This window comes from Enhydra lutris, unplaced genomic scaffold (assembly GCF_002288905.1).
Source record: "Enhydra lutris kenyoni isolate GAN:26980312 unplaced genomic scaffold, ASM228890v2 scaffoldscaffold23, whole genome shotgun sequence".
Taxonomy (NCBI): Eukaryota; Metazoa; Chordata; class Mammalia; order Carnivora; family Mustelidae; genus Enhydra; species Enhydra lutris.
In genome coordinates, this window is record NW_019154107.1 from 1778175 (window position 1) to 1797546 (window position 19372).

General features: G+C 44.6%; 1 protein-coding gene across 2 annotated transcripts in view; it reads right to left on the reverse strand.

Annotated features, from left to right (window-relative positions):
* The window catches only part of LOC111150333 (SH3 domain containing kinase binding protein 1), a 335303-nt gene that overhangs the window by 184746 nt on the left and 131185 nt on the right, over positions 1-19372 (reverse strand). For both annotated transcript variants that reach the window (XM_022507777.1, XM_022507776.1), the window contains exon 3: positions 9628-9751. In XM_022507777.1, coding sequence (XP_022363485.1) covers positions 9628-9751 — 124 coding nt within the window. The remainder of the gene's footprint in view (positions 1-9627; positions 9752-19372) is intronic.

The following is a 19372-nucleotide window of genomic DNA, read 5'->3' on the forward strand; positions in this document are numbered from 1 at the left end:
GATACCTGTACCCCCGTGTTCACTGCAGCATTATTCACCAGAGCCAATACATGGAAACAACCTAAGCAAGTGATGAATGAATGAAGAAAATGTCACACAAGTGCGTGCACACAAACACACATACTGGAATATTATTTAGCCATAAAAATAAGGAAATCCTTCAGTTTGTGACAACATGAATGAAGCATTGAGGGCATTACGCTAAGTAAAAATGATAGAGAAAGACAAATTTTGTATCTTCTCCCATTAACAACAACTAAAAAAAAAGATAATTATGGGAGCTGAGAGATGTGTTAACCAACCTTATCGGGGACATCATTCCACAATATATACATGTATCATATCATCACACTCTACACCTTAAACCTACACCTACACAACATTATGCATCAATTATATCTCAGTAGAGCTGGGGAAAGAAGTAAAGTTGGGGTTTGATTTGAAATCTGTTTTCTTTTTGAATACAGGCACATAAAAAAGCTGTCGTTTTGCTCTAAGCAATGCTTTAGCTATATGCAGGCGATTTCTGGAGATTGTGTTTTCATTTTCATTCATTTCTAAATATTTCAAAATTTCCCTGGGGGATTCTTCTTTGACCCACTGGTTATTTAGGAGTATATTGTTTAATTTCCATATATTTGTGAATTTCCCAAAGATCCTTCTGTTGTTGATTTCTAATTTAATTCCAGTATGGTTGGAGAACATACTTCGTATGATTTTAATTCTTCGAAATTTACTGAGTCTTCTTTTATGGCCTAACATATGGTCTATCCTCCATGTGCATCTGATCACTAGTAGCTTCACGGAAACCACACTTCATTATTATTGTCCATAAATCTAATTTCTTCCCAACATTCTGGGGTCTTGTCAGCAGTTTACCTCTTTTAATAACAACTACTACTGTATTCGGTGACTCCTGGTTCACTCTCTCACCATCCTCTGCCCCAAGCTTCATTCTCTTTCCTCATTTTTATCCTGACAATTTCCTGAGGGAATTAACAAGAGTAGGCTCCTTATTTTACAGATGGGAAACAAGAGTATAAGACTTGCCTAAAGGCCCAAAGAAACTCTGGGGGTGAAGCAGAAGTCGGGGCTGGAGTCCACCAACAGTGATTCTTTCTGCAACAAGGCCCTTCTACCACTTAGCTTATTCAGGTCTCCAGGAAACTACAAATGGAACAGCAGTTCACTCCTCCTCAGATGTGTTTCCTTGAGTGAGCACATGCACGCGCCCTCACACGCGCGCGTGTGCACACACACATACACACACACATACAAGGCAGTTTCTGACTGTTCTCTATTTCCCTTCCTGGCTGGAGACCGTGCCGGTGGTCCACCTGGCACTACAGCTGGGCCCGCTGTCCGTCTGACCACGGGTTAGGGAGGTATGCCAGGAAATATCCTCATTGTTCAGGGCACAACGGTCCCAGGGCCTCACAGGCACAAAAAAGCCATGAATCCAAAGACTAAATCGAAGCCGCAGGTAACATCAGGGGAACAGGCTGTGATGACAGACCAAAAAGTGTAATCAGAAGAAACTACAGGAGAAAAGCCTCCTTTTCCATGGCTTTCGACAAGTGAAGACAGTTGCCATCCCAATACAATACCTCTAATCAATTACCTTTAATCTATCAGCTCTCCACCTGGATTAATCTCCCTTGGGGAAAGAGAATCCCACGTGGGCCTTAGCTAAGTCCAGTCCCTCTGATCAGAGGGGTCCCTGGGCAGAGGCTCCACGTCCTCCTTCCTGGCATGTCAACAAGCTGGTCCCTGCACCAGGAAGAAGACTGGGGCACTTTCAGGGAGGGAACTCAGGCACTGCAGGAATCCTAGATTCCAGAAGCCTACATGGCAGGCTATGTGGGATTTCCTCACAGCGCCACAAGTGGGTTCATTACCTGAACTCACGACGGCAGCCTCTTTCACTAAGAGGAGGGGAGAGCAAACAAACCTCTTCTTTATGCCCAGTCAGGGCTTTAATGGTATCAAGGAGAGCTAAGATTCCCAGTTTTTGATGGAAGCAGGTAGAGAAGGTGAGGGGGACTCTCCTGACTATATGGGGCTACTGTTGTGTCATCATAAAATCCGCCCCTAGAATCCCAGTTCTGTCCTGACCCAAGTCCCAGGTACAGCTGGCCCCGCGTTCACTAGGCCGGCCCCCTCGGCCCACTTTTCCTGCCAAAGCCCAGCCTAGGCGCTCTTCAACACAAGGACCCAAGAAATGAACAAGAGAAAAAAAAAATCCCTTTCAGCTTGTCACTTGAAGACCTCCCAAAAGGAGTGGTTTTCAAGTTTTAGATTCAGGGAATGTTCTCCCAGCCTCGCCCAACTTGTGTTAAAGGCTTCCTGAGCGTCTCTCACAGCGCTGCTACACTCGCATGGCCACTGCCACACGCTCACTTTAACACTCTCTGTGCAAGGCCCGAACTGAAGATGAACTCAGAGATGCTCAGGCAGCTCCCTGCCCTGAGTTTTCAAGTTGGGCGCATCCTAACTAGTATTCAGTAAAATGCGGTCCGAGGATCAAACAGAAGCGGGTTTCCCTAACAGAGGACATCTGAGAGCCTATGACATGCTACAGTGATTGTCGGTGTCGTAGACGGTGTTAGTGCAGGCTGTCATAGCCAAAATTCATGCGTCCGGAGAGCCAATTTTCTCTCCCTTTTTGTCTCCTTATCGCTCTTTCTCTCCATCCCTCTTTTGTGGGATATTTTGCAGGGCCCTAACTCTGTGCAATGCACACTGGGAAATGCTGGCCTGGTGTCTATCTGAGCATGTCACACATGTTGCATGGCCTCCTCTCTAGGAAGTGAGAATATACAATTACATCCACAAACCCGGGCCCTCCAAGGTCCAACCCAGAGCTGATGAAAATAAGCACTGCCTACAACAGGGCTATGTGGTTGGTCAGCACTGTCCTCGGAGCCTGGTGTGCTGGAGGGAGGTTGCATAATTCTAGCATTCTGTACCAGGTAAATTGTAAATGACTCTGTAACATGAGAAAACTGCAGTCATCCAGATTACATGGACTCTTTGCTTTTCAAAGTTACCTAAGGCTTCAGGCCAGCAATGAAAATACCAAAGAAAGAAGTCAGATTTACAAGTGGGTTATGCACTATGCAGTGTTTGAAATTCCAAATGCTTTTTCTCATAGAAACAAAGTCATAAGTGGTGATTAAGTTCTCAGACTAACCCACAGTGTAGCTAAAACACATCTGCAATGTCATCAACTAACGAAACTCCAAAAACAATGAAATTAAAGTAAAAACATTTTTATTTATTGAGAATACTCATGCTCAGTGGTATACTGAGGGGAGCGTGGTGGGGTGGGGGTGGGTGGCTCATGCCCAGGCAAGAAGGGGCTTTCTGTAGAGAACCGACAAATGATAATGAAGCTAGCAAAGTCAGTAGGCTATTTATTTCACCACCTGCTGACAACTGAAAACAAAATCAGTCATAAAATATTGCTCCTTTCAAGAAAATTGGGTTCAACAAGAAGTAAAGAAGTAGTTAGGGGTACCTGGAGCTACCTGGTAAGACTCTGGCTTACCTACAGGAATTTTAGTGGGCTTCTTCATTGTGTTCAAATCAGTATCTACACTTAGAGTCATGCCTACAGGAGTCCTTTTTTGTTCCCCCCACGCTTATCAACAATGATCCTGGTCAGCGGGGGTATAACAGATGGGACAAGGATGGGGAAACGGATTCTATGAGTTCAATGAATAAAAATTAGAAGAGAAAGGAAAGGAGCTAAAGAGAACACATGTGTAATGTGAGAAGCCATGGGTCTAAGATGGAATGGCAGGAACTGAGAACACCAAAAGTCAGAGGAACCAAAGGCATCTCCCGCAGGGAGAAAGAAAAGGTGGGCAGGAGGAAGAGTTTCCTAGGAGAGCCACCAGGTGGAGCCACCACCGTAGAACCCCTCTGTGGCTGTCCTCTGTATGGACTTGGGTGGAAACCCAGCAGGAACATTCCAGAGGACACTAACTCCTCTAGTGTTAACACCTTGGAACCAGGACACAGAGATTGAAAGGAGATAAATATAATACAAGAAAATTTCTTAAAGCCAAGTTCATCAGTTCCATATAAAAATATATGGAAAATGGACAATGACCACACCCACTTGGAAGGGCATTTTCCACCATTTTCCATCACCATCCCTAGATCCAAGAGGCAGTACTACTCTGATAAGAAAGTAGGGGCAACATACTCTAACAACTACCGGTCCCACCAAGCCCACAACACAGGCTCCCAAGAGAACCCATCAGTAATACAGCCAGGGATCAATTACTTAACAAAATCTCTTTATGGTCCCTTTACTCTCAAACTTTCAAGAATGAAGACCCCCTGGGAAAGAAGATGATAAATGCACACACAGACACATTTATACAGATGTATGTATTATTGAATTGCTATAAAATTATATCCATCCAGGTTTGCTGCCAGGTGGCCAGCTTTATTTTCATCTCCCCATTACCACCAGCTCAGGTGATAGCCAAGAGCTTCCACACAATAGTAATGCCTTCTCTTAACTTCCTAGTCTTCCACCTGGCCATAAAAGCCAGCAGTTCAGGTAAAGTCAACAGGTGATGCGGAGAGTTGGAGAAAATCTGACCCAACATGCCACATTTTCAGATCCCTAGGTAACCAGGGTGATTCACATTTGTTCCTCCAAAAGGAAATTTGAAAGGAAAAAAGTCTTGTTTCTATAAACCAATTCCCAGATCTCACATCTACCTTAAACAACAAAGCACTGGAAAACCAAAGCAGTTGACATTTTCTTTATTAAAGACACACTTTTTCCATCCTTCGTTTATAGTTTCATTTCAAACAAAGAGCCCACAGCCTATCGAGGGAACCAGGCCACCTCCTTGGAGTCAACCCAGAGTTCCACAGCAGCACGTGCACGTTCGCACGCACGCGCACTCACATCCCGACAGGCAAGGCAACACGTACCTAGAGAACGTTACTCTGAGGAGCCAAGTAAAGGCTAAAGAAATGAGAGCTTGAAAAAACATTTCCCCTTCAGTCGTCATATCTGTTCGGGGACTGCAATGACTGGTGCTGGGGGAAAAGGAAGATAAACATTCGGTACAATTCTTCTGACAGCTACAGGCAGCAGACCAAAATGGAGAGGCCTTCCATGTGGCAAACACTAGGCCCATATCATGCTGGTGGGGGGGCATGTATACATCACCCATCCACACACAAAATGAATTCTGAAGAATTTCTACCTTAACTTTTAAAGCACCAGTGTGTCACCAGAGGCAGAGCAGCTGTCGGTTCCTCTGTCAAGGACAACTTTTGAATGAAACCTGTCTGAAGGTTTCACTAAACACACGCAAAATGAGCCCACAGATTCATGTTCTACAATCCAAGTCATATCCACATGGCAACTCTGAGAGCAACCCTCCCCCAGCTCAACTTGAATCTCATCTTGTAACGTCAGGGCTAGACCTGTTACAGATAACATCTTTGAGACCATCAGATCTTCCAGCATTAATCCCTGGAAAGGGCAGTAAAATGCAGATGCACAACAAACCTTAAATAAAGATGGTAAAAGCAGTTTAACTTTCAGAAGGCAGATGCCAAAGTAGCAGAGCGACTTAAAAAGATGATCATAAAAGACATTTTATATTAGGAGAGCATAATCATAATAATAATAATAGCAAAGAATAATAAGTGTGCAAAATACAATAGAGACTTACCAAACACTGAATTCATGATAAACTGGAAATAGAAACAAGGACACATAAAGCCAACCAGAAACCCGCGGAGTGGCTTCACATTCAGAATGACAGAAATAAATAAGAGACATATCCCCAACTTGCCATAAAAAAGATTTAAGAAATGCACACAGCTTTCTTAACATTTCCCACAGGATACAACAGACTGCAAGGGCTTGTAGGCAGGACCGGCTGGTGTTCATCTAGGGCTTCTATCTGTCCCAGCACCAAGCACAGGGCCAGTAGACGTGCGCTGCCGAACGTTCATTCATTAGGATGCAGGTAAAAGTGAGGAAGGAACAATAGCCCAAATCCTGGGCGGCCGGGGGTTCTGAGAGAGGCAGCTTCCCCATGAGGTCTGCTAATGATGCAAAACCTGAGGAACTAAAGCCCCGAAATAGAAGCCGGTCCTTACAAAGGCCCGTGCAGTATTGATTACAGGCTGGATACTGGACCTCTCACATCACGAAAGTTGCTTGGGAAACCCTTCTGAGGATGAAAGCAAATGATTTTTTCTTTCCTTTAATTCAAGTAGAAATGGACAAAATCCTCCTTGCTCATTTTCAAGTATGTATCAAATGTATTTGCTTGTTGACTGTGAAAATGTCCACTTTGTTCAGTTTTGTTTTTAAACTCAAGGTTTGAATGTTTTTTCAAAAAAAAAATTCCTCCATACATCAATATTTCAATTTAGGAGTGTGCATCATTTTTCTATATGGGCTTAATGAGAGAAGAAACAAAAGAATAAATCATTCTCAGAAGGAAACAGACAATCTTTTTCTGTCTGGTTCATGAGAATGTCATTTGGCTCCAAGAAAAAGTTTCAGATTGTCTGGCTACAATTTGTCAGCATTCTGGAGTCTGGGGTAACTTTAGGATATACAACATCCATGCTACAAGTGTAAATGAAAAATGACTTCTTGCTCCTTGGGAAAAGCTTGTTTTAAACGGAAATCACCTTCACCGTGACTCGGGTAAGGCCCAGAGACATGGCCAGGGGTGGGAGCAGACACAAATGTCCTCACAGCCCTAATGCCTGGAATGTACAGCTGATGGCAGCCAGGCCATCTGGAGGAACTGGGGAACTGTTCTCTCTCTCTCACTCTGCCTGTCTTTCTCAATTTCAGTCACATCTTTTTCTCAAATGAAAAGCACATGGAGTCATTCCAGTACTTCCCTAAATCAACTCTGTAGAAATTTGCAAAGGTTAAAGTTGAAAACTGAAACTAATCAGTCCCCAAATGGTTTCCATGGTCCTGGCCTTTTCTCAGGGCTACTAGTAGCTTCCTTCAAACCTAGGGTGGTTCTTGACCTTGTATGGGGGCCTGAGGAGGGCGAGCTCATCCCACACTTTTGGGCGAGCTCATCCCACAGAGGTGAGGTAGTACAACCCACTTGCCATTACCGCAAAGTGGGGCATGTCCCCAAGCTGCTGGCCACAAGTGGGCAAACTTCTTCAGCTAAGTCTATCTCAAGTTTAGGACCCGGTGAAGTAGTTCAATTTCAGACTCATAACAGATTTTGATCTTTCTTTATTAAAAGAAAAAGAACCCGTGTTAATTCTATTAAATTCTCACAGGGTCCAAGGGTGAATCACAAGGTGGACTCAAACACCTGAAGAGGGAGCCCATGTTAATGAAACAAAACGGCCTGTTACTAAACTCTGAAAGCAACTGCCCTCCATAACAGCAGCAGCAGAGAAAACATCAAGAGATTTCTAGGGACAAAGCTTGGTGGAAACAAAGGAAAGGAGAAGACTTGGGTCATTGACAATAACTCATAAAACTTGAAAAATTAGTTGCATGGAAGTGTTTACAGTAACCAGAAACATCCCACAGATTTAGCCTCTGATCCTAGTTTTAAGAGGGAAAAAAGTGGTTTTTCATTGATTTGGGGTGGGAAAAAAATGTAGCTTTTGAGCTCAGCACAATGAACTATTTATCTGGCCTGACAAGGCCAATCAATCCACCCCGCTGTTTATTATAAGGAGTAGTAGGATACTGTTAGTATTGACGGGTGGGGGCAGGGCCAAACACGGAGCTGGCCCTGGGTACACAATGCTTCCCTTCAACTGGAAATTGATGTTTGGCCCAGGTGACCTGGGGGTCAGTGTGAAGCCTGGGACAGAATGAAGATGGTATTTTATGTGTTTCCTATTTACAGAACGCCTCCATGGGCTAAGGTCTCGGATCTACCGGCAGATTCATTACATAAAATACCCGAGAGTCAAAGGTTGGTCATAATCGGGCTGCGGGCCTAAAAGGGAGGAACCACCCCCACCCCCCCCACCCCACCGTTAGTACCTTTTTCTGGATCATGACAAATTCCGGGGAGGACCTCAGAGGCCAGATTTTTAGTTGTAAAGAGGCAATTATCTGAAAAGTTGGATTCCTTCTTTGATTTAAAGTTCTCAGGTAATTTTTACCCAACTCATCTGGATAATTACCTTAATTCCTTAACTTAATTAATTCCTTATCTTGTTAAGTTAATTAATTACCTTAATTCTCTTATTTACTTTACAAAGCGGGGCTGGCAGGAGAAGCCTTGCGGCTCGTCACCACGTGTGTGCCTGTCCTTGGCTCACTGGCCCAAGAAGCCTGAGGAGGAACAAGAGGGGCTCGGGACAGCAAGCAAGGGTTGGGAATACAGACAGACACACTGACTTCCAACTCTCTGAAACCCAGGAAGGTAGGGCTCAGGAGTTCTGGAACTTATTTGCAAGAATGCAGGAGGCACTTTAGGGGACAACTATAGTCTGACAGCAAAGTATGCTTCATTCTTAACGTGGGAAACCCCCTTCATTAGTAGGATGGGCTTTAAAAAAAAAAAAAGAAAGAAAACAAGAAAAGAAAGAAAATCCTATAGCTGCTAACCAGCGTGGGCTGCCAGCCAATACTTCATCTGAATAATTAAAAAAGGAAATGTAACCCAGGGCAGCTGGAGGGGGAAGAGGAAGAGGCAGGAAGGAAGAGAGACACAAAGCTAATGTCTCAAGCACTATGATCAATGGACAGTTTATTGGACAAATTCTTATGCTGTCTAAATTTTATGAAAGATTAGCTGTTCTTCCCTGTGGTTATGTAAACTTGCCATCTTTTTTCTTTTTAATGGAACTCTTTGGTAATACATTTCCTGCTCCTGCTTTTGAACAGCTCTATATTTCTCTTTAAGGAAGTAATCAGCCCATGAAAAGCCTGCCACTGAACGCTACCCTGCCCCCGGGCCTGCTCTGTGTGAGCGTAGGGGCAGGAAAAGCTGAGGAAATCTCAAGGGACCACAGGAGAAGTGAGTTGAGCCCTCTCTTGTCATCTCAAACAGCGGTGACATGAAGGCCGGGTACGGGAGAAAACAAAACCCCAGCGAGCTAATACCTGAGAATCTGCCTTGAGGTCTCAAACCAGGCAGACAAGATGGTTAAAGTTCCCTTGGTGAGAGAAAAGTCTGAGCTCCATCTGTGCACATCTGCCTCCTAAGCCTAGAGAGACACGGTCTGTGTTTGGGAGGCCAGCAGGCAGAGAGAAAGACCCTGATAGAGCCTGCCCTTAAATTAAAAACAGAGCATGGCCAGACACGCACAGCTCAGCATGTGCCATACCATTCTCTAAAGTCACCTTTCATCCACAAAAATAGATACGAAAGTGAAAGCTAATGTCCTAGGAAAATCATCATTTGCAAATCTAGTCTACTTTCTGGTTGTGAAAAAAATTGTATTCGTTCCCTTTACTATAGTCATTATGTTGTTACTCGCTGTGCGGGGGGGGGGGGTGCCCAAATTATACAAAAAAACAAAAGGCAACTCTCATTCAATTTTTCAGCAATTCAGAGTTTGACACAGTTCACCCAGAAGTTTCCAGTTTGGGTTTGTGTGTGGGGAGGGGTTTGTTCTTCTTTTCCATACCTCTCTTATTGGTTCTTAGAATTGTTTCAGAAGATAGCAGAGCGTTTCCGCTGGACACTTCGTGCATGGGTTTTTCTGGAGCTTTGCTGGAGAGAGGGTCTTTCTTCATTTCTTTCTTTATTTCCTGTGAGGATAAAAGGAAAACAAGACTGTTGTTTGAAATTTTAAAATGGCTCTTCAGCTATGTTAAGCTTCAACTTTCTGGAAATGAACTCTAATGACCTCAACTCGGTATAACATGATGTTTGAAAAATACCATTTCCAATGTTGTTGTGGCTTGTTTTCCTTACATTTATTACTGAAGCACCTGCTCCCGTAAAGTAAAATGATGTCCACTATGGTGACATGACCTCATGTGACTCTGACCAGAAAGTTATAGTGACCAGAAAGGGAATACCGCACAGCTCCAAGTGACAGCCTGTCCTACTTTTTGAACAAGGACAAGCTTTGGCCAGGTAGAGTCCCCCACTAAGAGCCTTCTGGTTTCTATCCTTCCCAACAGGGGGTTAGAGAAATATATTCTCAAATCACCATTGTCTCACAATTATGCTAAACCCAAAAGAAGGGGACTTAAAGTTCATTTATATACATCAAGTTCCTCTGAGTCTCTTTAACTCTTGACAAAGAAAACTACAAGGAGGACAAACAGAAATAAAGATCATCATTCTAGGCCAGGGGTCAGCAGACTACAGCCCACCACGTTTTTATAAATTAAATTTCATTACAACGTGACCACCTTTATCTGTTGAAGAATTTTCTAAGGCTGTTATGATGGCAGAACTGAGTATTTAGAACAGAGATCAAAGCATAAAATACCTGGCCCTTTATGCAGAAAGTTTGCTCTAGCTGGTCTCTTATCAAAGATCCATTAAAGGGGATGCCTGGGTGGCTTGGTTGGTTAAATGTCTGCCTTCAGCTCAGGTCATGATCTCAGGGTCCTGGGATCGAGTCCCGCCTCTGGCTCCCTGCTCAGTGGGCAGTCTGATTCTCCCTCTGCCCTGCCCCACCCTGCTGCTTGTGTGTGCGCTAGCTCTCGTTCTCTCTCTCTCTCTATTGCAAATAAAAAAATAAAATCTTTTAAAAAAGCCATTAAGATACAGAATTTAGGGGTGCTTGGGTGGCTCAGTCAGTTAAGCATCTGCTTTCGGCTCAGGTCATGATCTCAGGGTCCTGGGATGGAGCCCCTGCATTGCATAGGGCTCCCTGCTGAGTGGGGACCCTGCTTTTCCCTCTCCCTCTGCCCCTACCCTTGCTTGTGCTCTCTCTCTCTCAAATAAATAAAATCTTTTTAAAAAAGATACAGAATTTAAAGAACTGATGGCTGAGATAATTACTTCAAATTACTCTAATAATTGACATAATTATTTTTTAAAGCATCAATAGCCCAAAATGATAGCAACTCACAAACTGCAGGTCTGGAGCAGAGGGTTACCAGGCCTGTCTGAATCCATGATTAATTACACCAATGCGGGGAAAAAGCGAAAGCTAAGTGGCTAGACTCAGAGCATTGCTGAGCGGCAGGAAGGGCGATGTGTTCTTTAGGAAGAACGTGGGGCAAGAAATGGAGATGGGCTCCTTCTATGGAATAAACATGAAGAGAGCAAATTAGGTAGGGGGCTGAGATTCAGTCTGGGCAGAGTACAGAGGCAGAAAGAAAGGAACAAAAAAGGTTGTCAAAACATAGCTACTGGCTAGCAGCTTCCTACACACCCGGGTGTTAGTTACCGTATCCAATTCCCCAACTGCTGGCTCAGTTCACAACAGCCTCACCCTCCCTCCTTCACCAGGGCCCCACCGGAAATCAGCAACTGTGGCTGGCACTTTGCTGGGTTGAGAGTTTCAGCTGGCGTCCCGGGCCAACCCAGCACAAAGCTGTGTGCACGCATGTGTATGTACGCGGACTCCCACCTCGGCAGCCATGGCACCTGCTAGAACAGCAGTTGCCGGGGGTTTCTGTAGCCTCACAGGCAGATGGCATCAAGGGATAATCTGCAAACATTGGCCGCCTGAGCCACATGATGGGATGTTTTCTTAGTGATGGCTGCCAGGATGCTATGGCTTGAGAAGTAAAGAAAACAAGCCACCACGGGGGCTCATTCCCCAGAGGTTGCTTCTTTGGGGGGAGAACAGTTGCTCAAACCTCCCTTTCCGCTGCAATGTGGATATGACTGTGCTCACACAGACCTCCCAGCTGGACACAACATAACATGGCGATACAACATCCAACGTCACCAAGGACTAATTCAGAGAAATTCAGTGGGTTGTGGGCGACACGTCAAGCATCTGCTTAGCACTAACTGCTAAAGACATGCAGTTGGGGAACGGTGAGGGAGGGACAAAAGTCTGAGAGACTGGCGTGATCACTGGCGAGAACTTTAGAAGCTGTGACTGGTTTTTGTTTGTCTGCCTGTCTGTCTTTAAGTAATCTCTGTACCCAGCGTGAGGCTCAAACTTGAGACCCCAAGATCAAGACTCACATGCTCCAGCACCAGCCAGCCAGGCACCCCTAGAACTTGTGATTGTTAAGAATACTCAAACCCGGGGTGCCTGGGTGGCTCAGTGGGTTAAGCCTCTACCTTTGGCTCAGGTCATGGTCCCAGGGTCCCGGGATTGAGCCCCACATCGGGCTCTCTGCTCAGCAGGGAGCCTGCTTCCATTCCTCTCTCTCTGCCTGCTTCTCTGCCTACTTGTGATCTCTGTCAAATAAATAAATAAAATCTTAAAAACAAAGAATACTCAAACCCAAGGCTTCAGAGAAGCACCCTGTGAGGTTGGAAGGACCAACCTGATCAAGCAGGTGCTTAAGGGCTAAGACAGAAGCACCAGAAAGAGGTTGGTTCATAAAGCCCAGATTCCACTGTCCCCTCAATGACTGTTTACATTTGCCACACACAGAAGCCTAACAGTGACCACATTTCTTAAGTTCCTTCTTAGATGGAAGCAGGGAGGAGACAAAACTTAAAATATGCCCCATATTTTTTCAGAGAAACAAGACACACAGATACAGCAGTGCCCCGTGTAGACCCTTCACCTGTACAACACCCAGGTACACAGGCTCAGTGTTCCCCCAGACTCAACATCTTCTCTCTGACCTGCTTCTTTTCTGGAAGGGAGGGGAGCTATCTTGCTTGAGAGCCCATCATCCACCCATTTACGTAGGCTGGAAAACTCAGTGTTAACCCCCATACCTAACCAGTCACTCAGCTGGGCTCTATTTACTTCCTCAACCTCTCAGTTTCTCGCTGTTCCTCCTATGCTACCTTAAAACTATGAATACTGGGCAAAGAACTCAAAGAGATGTTTCTCCAGAAAGAAAGACATATAGCCAGTAAGTACACAACAAGATATCCAACATCATTAGCCATTAGGGAAATGCAAATCAAAACCATAATGAGATGCTCCTTCATACCCACTAAAATGCCTAGCAATTTTTTAAAAAAGGAAAATAGTGTTGATGAGGAAGTGGAGGAACTGGAACCATTGTGCATTGCTGGTGGGAATGGAAAATGATGCAGCCACTATGGAAAAGAGTATGGGAGTCCCTCAAAGTTAAACACAGAACCGTGTGACCAAGCAATTCCACGCATAAGCTATATACCTGAAAATACTGAAATCAGGGACTCAACATTTACAGCAGTAGCCAAAAGGTGGAAACAACGTAAGTGTCCCACAACAGATGAATGGATAAACAAGATGTGGTATATCCACACAAGAGAATATTATTCAGCCTCAAAAAGGAGTCGAGTTTCGAGACATTCTACAACAAGAATGAGCCTAGAAACCATTATACTAAGTGAAATACACCAGACATAAAAGGACAAATATTGTATGATTCCACTTATATATTGCAGCTAGATGAGGCAAATTCATAGAGACAGAAAGACTGCAGGTTACCAGGAAGTGGAAGGAGGGAATGGGAGTCAATATTTAATGGTTACAAAGTTTCCATTTGGGGTGACTAAAAGTTTTGGATAGAGATAAGGACGATGGTTGCACAACACTGTTCATGTAGCTAATGCCACTGAACTGTACATTTTGAATGGTTAAGATGGCAACTTTTCTGTTATATGTAATTAACCACAAGAAAACAAACACATGAACACCAGCTAACAGGAGAACACTTGCCATGCGCCCAGGCTGCTCTCAGAGCTTCACCTGGATGGCAATTTGTAGTCTGCACAACAACCCTGTTCCCCAATGATGCACACAGCAGGACATGGAGTGCTGAGAAAGCCTGCCAAACAAACAGGAGTCAGAATCGGAACCCAACCCATCTCGTTTCAGAACGCATCTCTCAACCACTCTTCCTGAGTCCTGCCGGAGTGGCCATGACGTCTCCGTGTCAACACACTGCAGCCAGAGACACTCTCCAAAAACAAATGTATGCTCTTGTCACTCCTCTGTGGAAATCCCCCAGTTACTTCCAAAAGACCACAGGACAAACCCTTTCATTTAAAAACTTTTTAAATTGCACAGCAAGCCACAAATCCCCGCGTACTGGATTCTGGCTCAAACTGTCTGCCATGCACGCTGGCCCCATGGTGCTCATTACCATGCACATGTAACAAGGGGAATGCACCTCTCTAACACCTTGACTTTCATAGACATCTGATGTCCTGGACTCCTATTGGTAGGCTCTAAAAATAGGCAACAATGCTGGCAATGACACAACCTTACAAGGGCAAAGGCTTAGAGAAATGAAAGTGTTTCAGCAGATATCTCTTCACTTGCTCCTCACAGTAACATTGTCATTATGTTATTGAAAAAAAAAAGTAATAAAACCCTGATTCTGCCAGACTGATAGATTTTTGTATTCAAGAACCATGAGACCCAGAGAGGATGCAAGAACAGCCAAAAGCCACAAGGCTAGTCGGGGCATAGTGGGTCATGGGACCCACCTCTGTGCCTTCTGGGCAGGGCTGTCCTGCTACACCTCGCCTCCAAGGAAGAGTTAGTGCCATGGCTATAAAGGGGAGACTCAAAATCACCCACCTGGGGCTCCAGTGGAACACTTCCTTTCCCTCCACAGCTAAAGAATATAAGGTACTACTTTATCCATAAATCTACCAGTACTGAGGCCCCAATCCTTTAAGTCCTTTCTCATGCACACATAAAAGCTCTTTGGTGCAGAGGAGGGTGGGCTTGGCACTGGAGTAACTCCTGCCTGCCTACAGCTGCCAGCATCTGGTTACCTGGAGCTCTCCGAGGTTCTGATCCAGGTCATGGGACTCTGGATTTCCTGAGTCTGAGTGTTCGCAGCCCCCAACCCTCAATCTCCATTTTATAACATTAGGCCTATATTTTAAACCATTGTGCAGAACCCGGATCCTACTATCCCCGTGGTAGAGGCCACACCCCGGCCCACCGGCCATGGGGACTTATAGAAATTCATACATCCCCACATATATAAATTAGCAACAACTGGGCTTGCTTTAAAACCCTACAAAATTATCAGGGTGTTGACGAATCTCTGTAAGAGGTAAAGGAAACCCAGCTTTTCTTTATCCTAAATCTGATGCTTCAACAGTGCAAACTCATCATTACAGTAAAACTGAGGCCATCAGTAAGATATCAATGCAATGATAACACTCGAGCTATGTCACAAGGGCAACATGACTGAAGGGAGAGGAGAACTTGTACCATTCCTGTTTCCCAGAGCACTGTGTTGATCAGAGCCCAAGATGGCTCACCCACATTTGGAGGCCAAAAAACCCCAATGATGCCACTCTAGCAAAAATCTGTCATGACACATTTAGCAGGCTGCAAACAACAGCCTCACTGAGCAAAAGCATAATTTGTGCACAACTGGGAAGTAGACGAGCATGGTCTGCTTTGTGTTAAGTGGAGTTGCCTGGATGTGGCTGGCTGCTGAGCTAAGCTGGCTTTCCCTCTTTTCTACTCAGCCTCCCCATTCATCACATACTAGACAGGTGCTGGGGGGTGCGGTGGATGGCTTGGTTGAACCTTAACTTCTTTCAATTAACCGAAATACTCCCCAGTAAAACACCAGTGAAGGTATGGTCTGGGGGTCCTTCCCTCCTCTCATCCTACCACCAACCTGGATACAAGTTAAGAAGCAGGCCTCACAGTAAACAGGGAGAATGATGGTGTGAGTCAAACAAAACCAAACAAAACAGAAAACAACTAGTGTCGGCGTCATCATTTATTAGGTGGGTGACCTGGGGGCAATACTGAAAGCCTCTAAGCAGCTCCCCTGTCATCTCTAAAAGATCTAACCCTAAATGCTCTGGCACCATCACAGAGTTGTCTTCGGGGTCAAAGAGTAAACCAGGGAGCAGCATACAGGTTGTTTCTTGTCATTATTAATGTCATCATTAAACAGCAAGAGCTATAAAAAAGAAAAACACTTAAAACGGAGGAAGCTCGCCACCAGAATGTTCAGTGAAAGAAGCCACACTGAGAAGACCCCATGCTCTACGCTCCTGTTATGTGAAGCTCAACCACAGACAGAGCTTATCAGTGGTGAGAGATCGCCAAAGGGCAGTTGCCCTTGGGAAGGTAATGACCGGGAGGATAAAGAGGTTCTGTAATCTGGTCTGGGTGACGGTTGCACAGGCGTATGCACACCCACACCTTCATGGAGCTGTGTTTGCGTATAAGATCTCCACACTTCACTGTATGCTGTTTCCACTTCAAGTAACAACATGAACGCTAAAGCGAGAAGACAACACATTCTTTTAAAATGAAATGTGCTAGTATTTCATCCTAGAAGGTCAAAAACATGAAAAGCTAGTGCTTGGGTGTCTTAAAATTCATCTCAGGGGAAAGCTTCCCGGGATCAACGTCAAGGGCACAAGTAGTTGGAATGCACCAGATGCTGCTTACCAAGTGGGTGAGCCAAGGGGTGACTCATGTAATTGACACAATCAGCCAAGTGGATCTCCTCCCTCCATGGGGTCCTTCCTCTCCACCTCAGCTGCTTGCCTCACATCTTAAACTATTTCCTTCTCTCCTACCCCCAGCATTACAGGCCCACAGAGCGGGCTGGTGCCGCTGACACCAGGGGAGGCCGGTGCTGTGCTGACCTGCAGAAAACACTGGTCTTGGGCTTCCCCGTGTCTTAGCGTGAGCCTGGACAGGGTCCTCTAGGTTCAGGGTAGAAGCAGGGCAGGGGGGAAAAGGGAGTCATTCATCAGCCTGCCCTCAAACCTGGTCTGTTTCTTTCTCCAGGTGAGGCTCCCTTTAGGGCGGGGTGTGGCTGTGGGATCCCAGCTGTGCCCCCTCCGCTCTTCATGGAAAACCTTTTTGCAAAATTACCCCTGGCAGGAGATAAAAGGAAATCACTAAAGCAAACCCTTACACCAAATGTACTGCAAGAGAGTTTTGAATAGATACGGAATCCTAAAATAGCACATTGCCCACCCCACCCAAGCGCACTCTCTTCCTGCTTGCCTCCCATATAAAAGGAAAAAATGAGGAGCAGCCACCCCATGAACATTGGCTGCTTGCAGAGCCTGGGATTTCCCAGCATTTGGCTCCCTTCAGAAAAGGCTAGTCAATCTCAAGACACATGGGAAGACACCGCAAGTATCTTGAAAGCAAATAGCAGAGCTCCAGGAGAGCTTCAGCTGTAAGATTCTGTTTTGCTAAAAAAGATGTATCTCATTATCACAATTTAAAAAAATCAATGTTGGGGCGCCTGGCTGGCTCAGTGGGTTAAAGCCTCTGCCTTCAGCTCGGGTCATGATCTCAGGGTCCTGGGATCGAGCCCCGCATAGGGCTCTCTGCTCAGCGGGGAGCCTGCTTCCTCCTCTCTCTCTCTCTCTCTCTGCCTGCCTCTCTGTCTACTTGTGATCTCTCTCTGTCAAATTAAATAAATAAATAAATAAATAAATACAATTTAAAAAATAAAAAAAATTAAAAATATCAATGCTGTTGAACCATGAAATGCACCAACTTCATTAGAAAGACAAAGAATACACACACACACATACACTCACACATAAAACATCTGAAAATATGGCAAAATATGAGGATTTGATAAATCAAGGGGGTGGACACACTGGTGTTTGCTATTCAGTTTATGCCTCTTTCTCATGCTTGAAATATTTCATCATTTCCCCTAAAAATTACATAGTGAACCCATGCCAGTATCTCATACCACAGTGGTTTTCTTATACCTAGCAAAATATGTTCCCACTTAGAAAAGTGCTCTGACATATCACTGACCTACGATCTTTCCATCTCAAAGCTAACAAGGTTCTTTTTTTTTTAAGTAACAGGATACCTATTGCCATGTTTCTATGTAAATCTTCAACTACATGTTTGTAATATCATACATTTGCAGTATTATCTCCCAATAATCACTGATAACACAAGCCCAGGAAGGAGTTCTTGACTAGCAGGGTGGGAATAAACGTTGAGAAGAGTTCAGGAAGTGCCACAGGCTGGACAAAAATAAGAACAGCTTCCTTTGTGTCCCAAAGAGGTAATACAGCTTCGTGATATATGCACAATGTGATGACCAGCATGAGAGCCAGTGCCTTTACAACTGCCCATGCCCTGCTAAACATCTAGATTATTACCAGTGGATCAAAGGGTGTCAATACCAACCAGCTGTTTGGACATGCTTTAGTAAGCACTTAATAACTATCTGTCAAATGAATGGCCAATTTAGCAGAGTGTTATGGGCAGGACACCTATTACAGACAAGGGGTATTATTTCCTATTCAGTCCAAAGCTATGACAACATGGAAGTCTCTATCATCCCCACAACAACCCAGCTAGTGTTCACTGGATCACAAACAACTTCTCACCTGCCAGGATAGGATTTGGTTTAAGAGCAGTAGAAGGAGATACAGTAAGAAAATTCACACACCACCTCATTTTCTTTAAACAAGCAATACCTATTTCTTTATTAAACTGGGAATGTTATGGGGTGCCGGGGTGGCTCAGTCAGTTAAGTGTCTGCCTTCGGCTCAGGTCATGATCCCAGGGGCCTGGGATCAAGCCCCACATAGAGCTCCCTGCTGGGTAGGAAGCCTGCTTCTCCCTCTCCCACTTCCCCTGTTAGTGTTCCCTCTCTCGCTGTGTCTCTCTCTGTCAAATAAATAAATAAAATCTTAAAAAAATAATAAACTGGTAATGTTAGACATTCAAAATAAATTCTCATTCAAAAATGAAAGCTTAAAAGCACTAGAAGAAAACATGAGAGAAATAGTTAATGATCTCAGAGTGGGAAAGAGGATTTGACACTGCCACAGAATCCAGAAGCTGCAAAAGAAAAGACTGGTGAGTTACGGAAACTACAACCACAAAAGAGACAAAACCAGAATAAAAGAAAGGAGATTCATCAACAAAAGTCCAAGTTGGGGAGTGTTGCCTGTTAGAGAGAACACCTTCTACAAAGTGTAGGCAAAGAGATCAAGAACCCAACAAAAAGAGCAAAGGACAATTCATAGGGAAAAAATGACTCCACCGCATGAAAAGATGGTTAACCACACTCATAAGAAAAATGCAAATTACGGTGGAATTCATGTGATAATATCCGTGCAGTGCTCACTGGACAAAAAGACCTAAATCGTTTTGGCTGCATCCCTATACTGAAAGAGCAGCGCTTACACCTACTGTCTTACCGTGCTCACACCAGTCTTCTCGAGGGTCCAGGCCCTCTCTGAGCACTGTCTATTCTCACAGCATGTAGCACGGTGCCCAGCACACAACTGCTATCCATGCGAAAAGTAATAAGTATAGAGGGCAGTAAGCACAAAACTCTCCAGAAGCA